General features: G+C 36.2%; 1 protein-coding gene across 1 annotated transcript in view; it reads right to left on the reverse strand.

Annotated features, from left to right (window-relative positions):
- Dsc1 (desmocollin 1) overlaps nucleotides 1–14,500 on the reverse strand; it is a 29,286-nt gene extending 14,786 nt beyond the window's left edge. The window contains exons 1-7 of the mRNA XM_042675191.1: nucleotides 14,387–14,500; nucleotides 11,575–11,659; nucleotides 10,060–10,262; nucleotides 8,822–8,941; nucleotides 8,168–8,323; nucleotides 3,113–3,257; nucleotides 810–976 (exon numbers count right to left, since the gene is read on the reverse strand). Coding sequence (XP_042531125.1) covers nucleotides 810–976; nucleotides 3,113–3,257; nucleotides 8,168–8,323; nucleotides 8,822–8,941; nucleotides 10,060–10,262; nucleotides 11,575–11,659; nucleotides 14,387–14,449 — 939 coding nt within the window. The 5' untranslated portion in view covers nucleotides 14,450–14,500. The remainder of the gene's footprint in view (nucleotides 1–809; nucleotides 977–3,112; nucleotides 3,258–8,167; nucleotides 8,324–8,821; nucleotides 8,942–10,059; nucleotides 10,263–11,574; nucleotides 11,660–14,386) is intronic.
- Between the last annotated feature and the right edge of the window lie 1,066 nt (nucleotides 14,501–15,566).

A 15,566-nucleotide genomic window follows, 5' to 3' on the forward strand; every position in this document is an offset into this window, starting at 1 on the left:
AAGGCCTAGGGGCAATGCCTATGCCCTGATTTCAAGCTCCAGGACTGGCTCACACATTCACACAAAAATTACATATAGGGGCTGGGAAGGTAGCTTAGTGGTAGAGTGCTTTCCTTGTGTGTATAAGGCCCTGGGTTCAATTCCTCAGCACCACATAAGCAGAAAAAATCTGGAAGTGGCGCTGTGGCTTAAGTGATAGAGCGCTAGCCTTGAGCTGAAGAGCTGAGGGACAGCACCCAGGCCCAGAGTTCAAGCCCCATGACCAGAAAAAAAAAAAGTTTTATTCAACTCCAATATATGTAATTTTTTTTTTTTTTTTGGTTGGTCATGGCGGCTGGGCACTGTCCCTGTGCTCTTCAGCTCAAGGCGAGCACTCTACCACTCAAGCCACAGCGCCACTTCTGGCTTTCTAAAGGTTTATTGGAGATGAGAGTCTCACAAGTTTCCTGCCCAAGCTGGCTTTGAACCGTTATTCTTAGATCCCAGCCTCCTGAGTAGCTAGGATTAAAGGTGTGAGCCACCAGCATCCTGCTAAAATTAACTTTTTATCTTTTAAGCAAAGATAAAATATATCTAGAGGAGCTTATCATCAAAATATCAGGTCAGGTCAAACATAGGCAAGAAGGCTTTGCCTGCTACCACAAATATTCCTTAATATTTCTACCAGGGCAAAAGACATCTCCAGAGAAGTGCTAACCACAGCCTGCAGAAAAATAGAGAGGAGGCCATTGTATTGCATTGTAACTTGCCTTGGCAATTAATCATGTTTAAATTGAATTTAATGACTGAGAAATGAATCGGTGCATTACCTCTCTGTCCAGTAGAGGTGTGGTGGTAGTGATCACACCTGTATCTGGATGTATAGAGAAATGCTTTGGCTGATCTGGGATTTGCTGTAGGATTTTAAATTTCAGACGAGTATGGAGAGTTCCAGGTTCATCATTGTCGATGGCTGTCACTTGTGCTACTGAAGTTCCTGTTTAGATAAGTCCCAAGTGTCAAAAAAAATTAAAATCATGATATAATTGAATTCTAAGCAAAAACAAAATCAAAGTATTGCTGGAGTGAATTGTTCCAAAAGGAACAAAAACAAGAGTTTTAAGTCAAACATGATGGTGCACACATTAATGTTAGCACTTGAAAGTCAAGGTCAGGAGGATTGAGAGTTTGAGGCCACATGGTTTACAGAATGAGAGCCTAAATCAAAGAGGAGATGAATTGTCTTGATAATCCAAGGAGTATATAAATAGTATATAAAACATCTCCAAGTTCCCCTTCCTTGGAACTTTAATTCGTTGTCATACTATTCATATTCTATATAGGATAGATGAACAGGCTCCCTCCTACTTTTGGTAATAGTAATTCTCAAATTCTTTCACTTAGACTTCTCCAATTCAGAGATTGTTTTTGAGTGGAAATTTGTCTCTTTGTTATCTCAGCATAATAATGTTAATTAATGAATGAATCCACAACTTTGCATAGGATAACAAAGATTTCATATTTTAATACTTCAGTAAATATACGGATTATCAATATAGGCAAGTAATTGCTAACATACATAGGAAGTAAACATTGTATACCTGTCTAATGATCATTTAAACAAGCCTCATAGGCCAAGTATGAGAGCATGAGGAATTCCATTTTAGTGATCCACTGATTGGAATGGTCTCATGCGTTCTTACATGGAAACACAATGGATAATAAAAATGAACATTAGCTGGAAATTTAAAACACAAACTAAACAGTCTTATTATGATTGTTTCTAAACCTAGTAACAGTTTTGGTTTCATATAAAATATTGGCTTTGATATAGAGTCAAAGAGGAAACATTTTATTTTTCAACTTGTTTTGGAGCTATGCCAAGAAAAGCAATGAATATGTTGTTATAAATCTGATTGACATTTTTATGTCCTGCTACATTTCTATGTCCTTAAAAATATATTGAAACTTTATAAAGATTCCAACTGTATGTTGGTTTATAACTACATCCATTCACAGAGCTACACAGGCAAAAATAAACAATATAAACTCTTCTCTGTCACACATTCAGATCCATTAAGGATGAATGTAAGCCTTTAGGAACGCTATGTATTATTTAATAGCCTCTGAATATATATGGTAATATTCTCCATTTCTGAATATATGTAGTAAATAATCAGTACAAGAGTTGTATTTCTAAAAAGTGTACGATCATATGATCATATAAAATCAGGAGGTTGTGACTAGTATTTCTTTGAAAATGCAAACATTTAGAAATTTCTCTATATAAAGTACAAATGCAAAATCCAACTGAAGTGAAAATCTAGAGCTTTCCTAAATTTTCTATCATACTAGACACTTGATATAAGCTTAGGCCAAAAATGATAACTATTATCCAACAGTTGTTTAATAACAGTATAAAAAGTGATAATGATATTATAATATAGTAACAAAAACTGTCATTGTGCATTTATAGCCTACAAAGGTTGAACTCTGAATTTCAAATATTACAAAAGTATATTTGTTGGTGTCATAAAATATTTTTGTCTGCCTCCTGAGCTGTAATTTTCTTGTCACTCTTAGAAGGGAGATTTGAATTTTGCATTCATGTAGCCTATTTATGATACCCTTAGATACATGATAACTTACGAACAGCAGATGGATGAATGAATAGCATCTCATTTTGCTGGGTATTAGCCCATTAATTACTCCTTCATCATATTCTCTATGAAATCTTGCCTCCTCCCTGCTGTACTGAGCAACAACATTATTCTAACTGGAAAAACAAGCAACTTTTCAGTCCACTACACAATTTCTAAGCATATGCATGTAAATTAAACTCCACTTCAACAACAACAAACCTTACAGAGAACTGAGTCAAATAAATATTGCCGGAATTGTGACGTTATGAAATCAGAGGGGAAACCTATAGAATTTTCCTTTTTCTCTTTTAAGACAATATGCTCAGAGCCATTTCACCCTCAATAAGCTTATCGTATGATTTCAATTTCTAATAGGAAAAATGAGTATAATCCAAAATACCATAAAGCCTGTAATGGTATAATTAAACATTTTAATTATGATATGTAGTTAATACTGAATAATCTTAGACTACTATAAAATGTGAACGTACCAGTCCGGCAGTTTTCAGGAACACTGAACACAGTCACTTTGTTTTCAAAGTAAGGGGCATTATCATTATCATCTTCAACTTTGAACAACAAGGGGAGAGGGTAGTCTGGAGCGTAGCCATCAGCAGTTGTGGCATAGCCATAGACCTGAAAGGAAGAAAAGCAAAAAGAGCTTGCTCTCAAAAGCCCAGCTGTGCACAAAAAGAAGCCCAGCAGCAGCGCATAACGCACCATTGAAAATTATCCAGCAAGTTGCCTGTGAGAAATGACACACTAGAGAGATGTCACACATCATCACACATGTCCACCATATGGCTTCAGACCCCTTCAGGAACTATTTCTTGTCATTCTCCCACTAAGACTTGTGAACTCCAAATACTATGAACCCTTAGAGTTCTTTGAACTAACAGCATGCTGTTCTATTAGCTTGAGTTCATAGAGACCATGTCCAATTACACCCATAACAATTTTTTGTAATTTATAAAAAGCACAGTTCTATTTATAAGTACAAGTAAGTACCTACCACAACTATCTCTGGGTGCCGTATCTTCATATATTTTCTCATTTTGAAATAAATGCATTTCTTTTCCATGTAAATGTTACTAAGTACACACATGTACACCCCGCCAAAAAAATTCTGTCTCAAAATTTATCTTGGCCCCAACTGCCATGATCTTCTCTTCATTTAAATGCCATTGAATTGCTTTTACATTTACCTGGTTTTGTCAAGTAAATGTTCCATAAATAGTTGAGTTAAATTCTTCACTGACAAAGCAAGCTAAAATTGCTCTCAGTGAGTTCTGAATTAACTTAGATCTTCAGCAGAACTCGTTCTGATTTTTAACTACAACCATTTCTACAACGAACTACAAAATTAAAATCTTAGATACTCACTCTTTTTCTCTCTCACTAGCCTCACTAGTCAATTTTCAGGTTCTAGAGACTGTGCCATTTTTATACCTCTGTCATTCATCTTTTCTTTACACTTATACCTTTTATAGGAGTTTTTGCCCATTTTTCTGTTCAGAAGAAATGAAAATCATTTTTTCCATGAAATGATTGCTTGAGACCTGAAATAATCTATCTTGATATTTGAATATAAATGTAAGTATGATTTCATATGCTACTGACTCAGATACAGCAGTTTTGTTTCAGATAATATGCTGTTTATTTTTCACTGGTAATGAGACAAGTATCTCCAAAAATACCATTATTGAAACCATTATTAGAAAGAGGATGATCTAAACTAGGAAGGCTGGTGAAAATTAGAGTACAGTCCATTCACACATGTCTATACTATACACATAATATTTTCCTGTTATTAGAGCAAAATTTTCAAAAAATTAAGAAAGGCAACAGTGTAACACTCTCAACCCTGTTATTTTATATTTGAAAAGTAATAATAATGGGTTGAAACATCAACATAAGAAGAATGATAAAGAATAGTATTAGTCATATTGTTAGCCAGGCTAGAAGAAGGAAATTTAAATGTCATGGATGTGATAATACAATATCATTTTTTCCTTAAATTCTTTTGGAGTCTAAGGAATATTATCCTTTTTATGTTGTAACTTATTGAAATTGTTTTCTTCAGAGAAACACAGAGCTGTATGTGTGATTTAGGTCATCAGTTGGGCCTTCTAAAGAGAGAAAGCTAGTACAGACTAGGCAGAGAAAAGAAAAATGGGCAGCACCAAAGTTGAACAGTTTCAGAATGTGAACAAACAGCACATATACACAGATAACCGATAGATTTGTGTCCAGAAAGGAAAATAGACAGTACTCCATAATAAGGCTCCCGTTGAATAGGTAAAAAGGGACCAGACTTAGACATATCTTTCCAAAAGAGATAGTTTTTGCAGATTCTTTCTTTTGAAAAATTTGTTCTATTGAAGAATGCTCCCTCCTTATATAACTACTGTTTGAAATATATTGGATAAACTGCCATGTATGAATCCCTAGAAGATCGGGTCATTTTAATTGTTTAAGACTAAATCCCCAAATTGCAATGATGGCATGACTTGACCAGCAAAACATTCATAAGCCAAGATGAAAAAAACACCATAGTGGAAGAGAGAACAGGAGCACAGTCCTTATGTGGACTCATGGCACCTATTCCCAGCAATCAAATCAATAATCTATTATTAAACCATCACAATTAATTACACGCATCAAGTAAAAGTAACAAATTGAGAAATCCCGTCAAAATTCCATAACAAAATGTCTGGAGCATGTGCATTGCTTGCTCTACCATTTGTATATCTTTAACACATCTTACAGTTTATGCAGTAACAACAACTGTATTTCACTGAAGGTTAGATAAACTCGAGGTATGTAGCACAATTCTTTACAGCCTGTAAGTAAATCAAACAGACTACTGGATGTTGCAACCTTTCCCAGGCATCAAAGAAAGATGATAGATAGCTGAATATGTGCTCATTTACACAGAAGTAAAGCACCCAAGATATTTGAAAATGTGAATTCTAATGCTACAAACATTATTAAGAGGTATTAGTTCCATGTTAATCTCCTCTCTGAAAGAAAATTCTTGTATCCTGCTGCTAGTAATTTTATAACATGATATTTACATCTTGTTAGTGTGTTTCACTTCATACATTTTACTAATTGCTAAGTGGTGTTTCTTGATTCCAATTCTGTCTTGCCCATGTTAATGAGCATTAGGGAAGCACGCATATTTCTTAAAAGTCAATTTTGTCCAAAAGCTAGTTTTGAGCATAAATTCCAAGCAGTTTTTTTTTGGGGGGGGGCCTGAACTCTGGGCCTGGGCGCTGTCCCTCAGCTCTTCAGCTCAAGGCTAGCGCTCTACCACTTGAGCCACAGCGCCACTTCTGGCTTTTTTCTTTTTGCGTATGTGGTGTTGAGGAATCGAACCCAGGGCCTTGAGCATGCAAAGCAAGCGCTATACCACTGAGCCACCTTCCCAGCCCTCCAAGCAGTTTTATTCACTTGTACCTTAAAAAAATGTTTAAAAGAGCAAAATAGCCTATCTACCCTTCCTTCTGGCAATGACCACAATTAGAAGCAAAGAAAAACCAAAGGTTGAAAAACAAAACCTTATCAGATGACTTCTCACCAACTAGATAATAAAATGTATATTGCGACATATAGAGTGACTTTTAGTGTTGCATCTTAATTTCCTGTAAAGAAGCTGTCAAAGCAAGAAAAACGTTCTGCACTCTACCAAATATTTAATTTGTGTGTGAATAGAAAGATGAAAACGGTTGCAATGGGGATGGAGGTGTAACTCATTAGCAGAACATGTATGTGACATATGTGAAGCCCTGTGTACCATCCCAATAAAAGAAGGAGGAGAAGGAGGGGGATGGAGAGGAAGGGGAGGAGAAGGGCAGGGGACAGAGGATGGAGTGGGGAAAGGAAGGGGGTAGAGGGAGAAAATGAGAGGAGTGGGAGGGAAAGGGGAAGGGAGAGGGGGAAGGAGAGAAGGAAGGAGAAGGGGAGGAGAAGAAGGAGGGACAAGAGGGAGGAGGAGGAAGAAGAGGAGGAGGAAGAAGGAAGAGGAGGGAGAAGGAGGAGGAGGAGGAGGAATAAAAATTTTTAAAAAAATGTTACAATAGAGCTTTGCTTACTTCCAGTATAAAATCTGGAATAAACTATTTCTTTTCAGTAACAGTTTCATATTATTAGGAGAAAAATGTTTAATCTAGAGAGTTTGAGAGGAAATATAAAATTACAAGGAAACTATGCCATGAGGATTCTACTATTGTACTTAACAGTGAAATATATAAAGTCAAAATTTTATATTATTTTACATTTTACACTACTTTATTCAGTGCTTTGGTGGACATTCTTGAAGAGGTCCTAGTCTTTCTATGCGCTATAAGGTCTTTAAGATTCTCTGTAATTTATTTATCTCTGGCTTTATGTTTCACATTCTTACTGGGGTCAAAAACTCTGTTCAGGGTTTGTGACTGTTACCGTTTGTTTGTTTGTTTAAAGAAACCTATGTTTTAAATAAGCAGATCTTTCTATTGTGGAATTTATCTTCCTTGAGGACCTAGCTCTACTGAGTTCCTCCTCCTCATTGTCAATCCAAAGAGCTGGCTTTATGTAGCCTCCAACTCTTGATCCACTGTTAGGTACCAGTTAAGACAATGGTGACTAGATTTCCCATTTATCTATTACGTTTACTTTAAGCTTTTAGCAAAGAATCTCTTCTTTACCTCGTTTCCCCCTCCCTCACTTACAATTCAAGACAATAAAGTAGAAGCATTATCATTCAATGTCATCTCAAAGTACCACTATGAATCTCTCTCATTCTTCAGATTAGACATTAAAACATTGAAGAGAGGCATGAAATTCAAAACTAACAAACAAAAAATTAATTTTCAGAAGAAATAGAATTAGTCTTTGAGTAGAATGGGATAGAATAAAATGAATTGGTAAATTTATGCTGAATTACTAAATTGACAAAACCGTCTTCCAGGATTTCCTTGTTGAAGAACAACAGAGAAAGAGATAGGAAAGAAACTGGGAGGTGGCTTCAGGGGAAGAAAAGAAGCAATATATTATGCAAGGGACATAACCAGAGCAAAAACATAAAGCCACACTTGTGACTAAGTGAGGTAGTTTTTTGGTGTGGGTCAGCTGAGGTATTTTATTACAGGGAATTTGTTTAGAATCTCAGTCTACAGCCCAAACAGACATCTCTATCCCCCTGCCTAGACCTCCAGAGTGCTGAGATTACACTCAGGTACCGCCATGCCTGGCAATAGAGAACTTTGAACTCAATAAAATACATGGTCATTTCTCCAGAACTCTATAGATCAAAATCTGTCCTTTGAAATTCTGTCATTTCATTTGCTGTGGCTTCCTCTACCTTTGGTTCCCTTCTTCTTTTACTTGCCATTGTCTTAACAATGGCAACAATTTTTAAAAAATGAAATTTACATTGTGTATTAATAACATCTCAAATATTAAAATACTTTATTTCTTACATTAAAAAAGCAACACTGAAGATATGAATGAACCATTCATAAAAATATCATTCCAAGCAAATAATAGTTCAGTAATCCTACCATAAATTGGTCATACTGCTCACGGTCGATGCTTCGTGTACAATAGATATCACCAGTGTCTTTCTCTATGTAGAACAAATTTAAAGGCTCTTTGTCTACCCCTGGTCCACTTATGGAGTAAAAGATGGTGTAATTCTGTGCAGCATCAGATTGGATCTACAACAATAAATGACAATTCAGGAAAAGAACATAACATCTTCATATTTAATATGTAGAACTCTTTTGAGACAATGTATCAGGTTTGTTTTGAACTCATGATCCTCCTGGCTCAGTATCCAGAGTGCTAGGATGACAGGCATATATGTTCATAATTCAGGTGACTGGAGTATCTGAATACTAGCAACATAATATTTTTTTAATTTTGTTTGTCATGGGGCTTGAACTCTGGCTTGGGCGCTGTCCCTGCACTCTTCACAGTACCACTTCCGTTTTTCTGGTGTTTATTGGAGATAAGAGTCTCACGGACTTTCCTGCCTAGGCTGACTTTGAACCAAGATCCTCAGATCTCAGCTTCCTGTAGCTAGGATTACAGACATGAGCCACCGGCACTTGGTTTACCAATATTTGATTCAATATTGTTTTCATTTTTCAGGTAGAAAGTCTGAGCACGCAAAACACTTGATCACATATGGAATGAAATAAGATGTAATATACCTGCTGGACATGTTGTGGAAATGGACCTAGTGAGTTCTCCATCAATGAGCATGGAATAGGAGCCCATCTTCTCTTACTGCGCTTGACAGCTGACTGTTTGGTATGCCTTTTTTTAGGAGACTACATTTGATAAGAAACAATGAAATACAGTATTAATTACCATACTCAGAGCTGGATTTTTCCCCAAATGCATAAATGTACAGAAAATAAGATGATTTATTAGTATCATTATAAAAATCTCTAAAACATTTCTATTTTTAGTTGTAATACACATACATCAAGCACACTACATTTTATCTACTAGTACCACATCTTTCCTGATTTAATCATTTATTAGAAATGTATCAGGTATCACGGTACATGTCATCTTAAGTTGGTTGATATAGACCTCCTTAAGACAGTCATTCACTAACAAATAGGATCATCAAAAACTTGTTCTACAGTGGAAACATTTATATACCTATGAAAAGACATGGAATAGCCTTTGTTCATTTTATTTTATGTAATATGGAACTTCTTCACCATTTGGATTTAATGGGGAAAAATACAATTTTATTTTCTGGGAATTGAATTTCTTGAAATCAGAACGGATTAAGTTTGGAAACCTTCTGAGAAATTGGGTTGTTTACTAATATGCTATTTTATTTATCAGACCAAAATTGTCATACTGAGTTTACTTTAAGTGAGATATGAATCTTTGGAACTTTCAGGACCAATTACCATCTTTCTTTAAAACCCAAATAAAGCCTACAAACCCAAACCTGCAGTTAAGACATTAAACCCATGGAATAGCTAGAAGGCATATCTCCACTCTCTAAAGACAGAGACCCCCAGGAAAATTTCTATTAAAGATGGGATCAGGGTCTAGAAAGCCTCTTTTGCTTTACAAAGAGAAATTCAAACTGTGTCAATTAGGAGTGACCACACAGGGTGGAGTACCCCCCTCTCCAGCTTGCTTTACTTTCTAAGAGTTTGAGATCCAGCCCTGGCCTGTTCTTGTTCTGCAGGTTGGCTATTCTTCCTGCCACACCTCAAAACACTATCTGAAACCTTTGATGTTCTGACTTTGCTCCCTGGCTAGAGAAAGTCATTCATTATTAAACAGCTGTGTAAATAGCTCTGCTAGTCTTCAACCTCAACAGACTCGTTTTCATCTGTGTAAATTGTAAGCAGAAAAGACAAAAGCAAATGATTGTTCAATGGCACTTTCGACTACTGGCATCTTTGCTTGTTGTTACCTTTCTTTCCCTTGTTGACAACACTATTTCCATTTCTTTTTGTTCCTGGTACTGACTGTCTGAGAGTAAAATGGAAAAACTCTTGCTTTCAGAAGACAAAAGCAGGTCACGCGTTGTGTAAATGGAGCCATCTTCTAGAATTCTGAAGGCTGGGTCACTAGACAGGATTAGGCTGGCTGACTTAAAACACTCCTCCAGATTCACTGCAGAAAAAGAATGTCACAGCCGTTTGTCAGGAGAAACAGGAATAAAGCATGTCTTACAGGAATGGTGACTTTGAGTGGGTGTGGGAGTCAGAGAGGGTGTTGGGACATTTGAGCAACTAATGCTCTAAAACTTGAGGGTCAAGATAAATGAGTGGAGTCGTAATTCTCATGACTTTCACTATGAAATGATTTGAAAAATGCAGTTTTCTCATTGTCATTAGAACTAGTCTGCCTCCACTTTACCTATTATTCACACGTATTTGTGCACAGATCTAGTGCTCAGCTTGCAATGCTTGACTTTAAAATACTATCAAAGTAATACAGATTCAATAGAGACTGTATTTCAAATTTTTTAAATGTAATTAGTATAAATGGTCTTCCCCATGATTGTGGGTTTGAGACAGCCAGCTTCAGCTACCACTAGGATTCAAGTTAAAGGGAAAACCACTGAAACTCTTCAATGAACTATGTTGTTAAGCAATGGTATTTGGCAGATTAAGAGTATTAAATTCTTTTCCACTTAAAATGCTTTCAACTTTTGGAAACGATAGATGGATAGAAAAATATAAATAAGTAGATATTCATGCACATATAAGAAATCTGTTGTTTTTAATGACAGATTGTTGATTTATCAATGAACTCTTGTTTTATATCACATATGTTATAATTATATGAGGTCAGGAGATTTCAGACTCATTTGCAAAGTCTTTGATAGTTATAACTATTATGGCAAGTAAGAAAATTACTCTGTTCTTAGCCATATCTCATTAATATTGCAAATAATTTTTCCATAACCTCTTGAGGTTTAATAAACTCAATGCTTAATATGCACTGATGATAGTAGGTGCCATTCAAATTTTATAAGATAGTCACAAGCTAACCTCTAAAATGGATCATAAAAATTCTTGGTGAATAATTGTTCACTCTTATCAACCTCAAGTGCAAATTCTATTCAGAACATTTAAATTTTGACTCATTTAATTCATGCCTAATCAAGTAAAGAAAGTTGGCACCAGAATTCAGGCAGCAGATTGGTTGATAGGAATTGAAATATGCATCTAATTTTTGTGCTTGTCTCTATTTGAATTCAGATAATTTGCTAATTTTTTCTGGCAAGAAAAGTATATGGCTTGCTTTAGTATTTTAATTATTTTTAACTACTACTGAAAACAAATAGCCTGTCTTTCATTGTGTGGCCAATTTTAATGTAAAGTGGTTTTCATATAGCTTTTACCTCAAATTTTATAAGATCAGCCTAAAGCTAATTGTGGCAAGTTATGACTATCAAATTCTCAATACAGTTTCTCACCTTTGCCTATAAGTGTTTCAGCCTGAAGATGTGAAGGAACTTGAAGAGAAATTTTTGGACAAGCATCACAAAGTAATATCAGAACCTCAAAAGAAAGAAAAACAATGAGGAATTACATTTGATCATACATTTTCATATTACAATTCTATCAAAATATTAATTTTGAAAATAAATTTAACTTTTAATTCTCCACTTTTAAAAATATTTATTTTTAAAGTAACCAGCAGAGAAGTGGAAAAAATAGTCATTTAGTAACAAAGGAAAACTTAAAGAAACAGTCTTTAAAATTTTATCATATTGATATCAAATTTTATCATAACTGCAAGAAACTGTGTTAAAACACACTGACTCTATAAAAACTTGTTTTTTCTCTCTATGACTATTTGTAAATGCTGATCTGATTAGCCTGAAATTAGTGCTTATGTACAATTCAATAATCACGTATTTGTACTAATTCTCAAATTATCATTTTTAGCATTTAAAGGTAAATATAATTCATGAAGTAAGACATATTTGAGGATTTTATTACCTTATAAAAATAATGCTCACAATATTCATTGCTTTCTAATAACTTCTAAATTATCTCTGTAGACTTCAAAGTCTAAATTATCTCTGATCATATAGATAGCTTAAACAGAAATAATGCTCAAAATATAAAAATTAGCCTTAAATACATAAAAAATTTTAATAAATTCAAGCCACAACTACTGTTCTAAAAAGGTCAGATATGCAAAAGAAAACACAATCTGAAAAATAAATCACCAATTCAAAGATTTCTATGAGTTCAAAATGCAATTTTCTTTTCTTGATACTGTTTATTTGCTTTCTCTTCCCTAGCAAAAATGGCTGCATTTTGAGCATTTAAATATAAAACATATCATAACGAGATTTTCCAGAACCATCTAGTTGTATTTTATAATCAGTGTTTTTCTAAAGACATATTTCTAGAATTATTGGACAGTATTATTTGTACAGAGGAAAAAGAAGGGATCAACATTCTTATGACTGATATGAACTTTCTTCATCTCAAGTCAGTTGGATAGATTATATTTTCCTACTTAATGAGATTATGATTTTACAAATCTGTTAGGCAGATAATGTAAAAAACTAGAATTTTAAGTCACATTTCATACTCCATGTTAATTTAAATAACCACTTACTAAAACATGAGATACTCCTGTTTATTTGACTTCTTAAATATCTACATTCCTAATGCCAGAAGAATGCACACGCCTGTAATCCTAGCAACTCAGGAGGCTGAGATCTGAGGATCACTGTTCAAAGCAAGCCTGGACAGGAAACTCCATGAGACTCTTATCTCCAATAAACCACTAGAAAACCAAAGTGGTACTATGGCTCAAGCAGTAGAGTGCTGCTCACCTTGAGCTGAAGAGCTGAGGGACAGTGTCCAGGCCCAGAGTCCAAGCCCCATGGCCGACAAAAAATAAAATAAAATAAAAAAGAATGCACTAAATTTTATCTCAAGAACTTTTTGAGGAAAAAGTCATCTCTTAGTAGTGTTCTAACGCTATAATATAGAACAAAACACATTAGAGTTAGGAATGTATATGGACATGTAGATAGATAGATAGATAGATACACACACACACACTTGCAAGTGCCTATGCTTATACATACATTTAGACATGTATGCCTGTGTATGCATATATGCATCTGAATATGTCAGAAGACATATTTGCATACCTGCTGCCATCTTCATTTTTTTTACTTCCTGTCCTAAGGTCTAAGACATTGCCTCAGCGATTTCCCTTGATAGGAAAAGCCAATGGAGGCTCCAGTGTTCAGTCCTCTCTTCCAATCCTCAGGTTAAACCAATGGTCAAGTAATTTGCATGGAATCATGGTCACAAACCCTTTTAGTCAATATGGGGTTAAGGATGAATGCGCTTAGAAAAAAAGTCAAGAGATACTGAAAATAGGAGAGACCAAAACCAAAAGAAAGCTGGATGGAATCTCTCAGGAAAACTGGACCCCATTTTACCTAATACTAATACAAGATGAACTCTTGGGTTCTCTCAATGAGAAGTATGAGAAGTAGACCATCAAGTCTGAATTGCATTTATAAGGAGAACTTGTGCCTTCTCACATAGTAAAACCTTCAAATCAATCAAAATATAGTGTAAAACTAGTTGGATAAAATGAAAAGAAAAAAGTAGAAATTCACAGCTCTTCTCTTCGCGTCAAACCAAAGCTAGCATGCTATTCACATCTACAAAGTAAGAAGAATCCAAGTGGAAAGCAATTAAATGGAAATTTCGAAGACTGTCACATTTTGCTTTATTATTTTTCCTTGAGTTACACCATTTACTTAAACTAAGTTATCCTTTTATCATAGCTATTCCTGGAAGCAAATTTTAAAATTCTCAATTGATCAGTATCTTTACTGAGAACCCTTTTTCTCTTCTTTCAGCTCAGCAGAATGATGCACATTGCATGCATGAGTTTATTTAATGCCTACTAGCAAAAGAAAACCTCAGAACTTTCTGGGCCAAGTGCCAAAGGAATGAATTGATTCCACTATTCCTCAGAAAAACAACACAGCAAGACTGAACATGGCATCATTCCCCCACAAAGCTGCACCAGACTGTCCTGGCTGCTCAGAGGATAAGCTAAACCCTCCCCATCCTGGTCCACAAGCCTTTCAACTCTGGCCTGGATTTCCTCAAATCTGCTCTTGTTTTCCCAGTCTACCTGCTTTCCCTTCCCCACCTCTTCTCCATTTCAAGCCCAAACTGGTGGGAGAACTTGGGTAGGGACCTGCTTGATTCCCTAATCCTTTGGATGTTACTCACCAGGAGATAGAAAAGGAGCTGCTTACAGAAGATGCTCCCTGGGGCAGCGTAGGCCACAGCCATCAGAAGCGACCCAATGGCCAGGGATGGTGACCAGAAAATGGGGTGGCCCTGGGATGCACAGGGCAGCTAGGCAGATGCTGGCACTTGTCAGGATTTCTGCGGCCACCTTGGCCCAGCTGAGCTGGCTTTGGAAGAGAGTCAGGAGGCCAGTGATAAACGACGGGAGGAGGAGCACCGGGCCTGCTTTCCTCCTATGCCCTGGACAGTCTTTCTTCTTGCAGTCCAATTACCTCTGAGTGGAAAGAGGATTTCCTACAAGTGGGGAGAGTGAGGTCCACAACACCCCAAATCCCGGCACTAGCTCCTCCTCACAGCAGCTTTCAAAATTTCTCCTGCCACTTAACACACAGTCAGGAGCAAGAGGGAACACCCTCCTTCTCGGTCCTCCTCCCTTTCCCCCCAGGTTGATGCTATGAAGTCTCCCCAGTTATTATGCCCTCCCACGGCCTCCCCTCCTTCTTGGCCCTATTAACCTGCCTTGCCCGCAGGTATAAACATAAATTGTGCATGCACCCCATGCAAGGATGTGATGCCTTCTTGGGTGCCATTGGCAAACCAGAGGACTTAAGCATGTGTAATCACATCTATCAGAGCTTATCTCCCCATCTAAGCATTTAGGTGTTGTCTGTCCCACAGAGCATTGTGGTTTTGCCATTCCAGTTTATAGCAACAACTTCACAGGTGTATTGTGTCTACTCCCTATGATTTTCTGTCTACTGGGGTTCAATACTCTAGAATAGTCACAAAGAACTTCCCCGAGTGCATCAACCTCATAAAAGTAAAATAATAAAGAAGGAGCTGGCATGTAATTTTCTTATTGCTTTCTTTTTGTTACACATGGGGCGGTATTTTTTTCTATTGTTATCTCTTTCTGTAGGACAACTACGGTCTATAAAACCAAATCTCATTAAAATCATTCCATTCCCCCTAATGACTTTACATTACAAACAATATCCTGGACAGCAGAGCCTGATAGTGCAATATAGTACCATCATGTTTAGGTTTTGTAAACACTAATGTCTCTGGCAATGGAGACTTCAGCACCATTTTTCCTGTCTCAATCCCTGGGAGCTTAATGTTATCAGTGACAATGATGGAAGTAGGGGGAGGAGAAAAA

Source organism: Dipodomys spectabilis, unplaced genomic scaffold (genome assembly GCF_019054845.1).
Source record: "Dipodomys spectabilis isolate Male_0828 unplaced genomic scaffold, ASM1905484v1 ptg000024l, whole genome shotgun sequence".
Lineage (NCBI taxonomy): Eukaryota > Metazoa > Chordata > Mammalia > Rodentia > Heteromyidae > Dipodomys > Dipodomys spectabilis.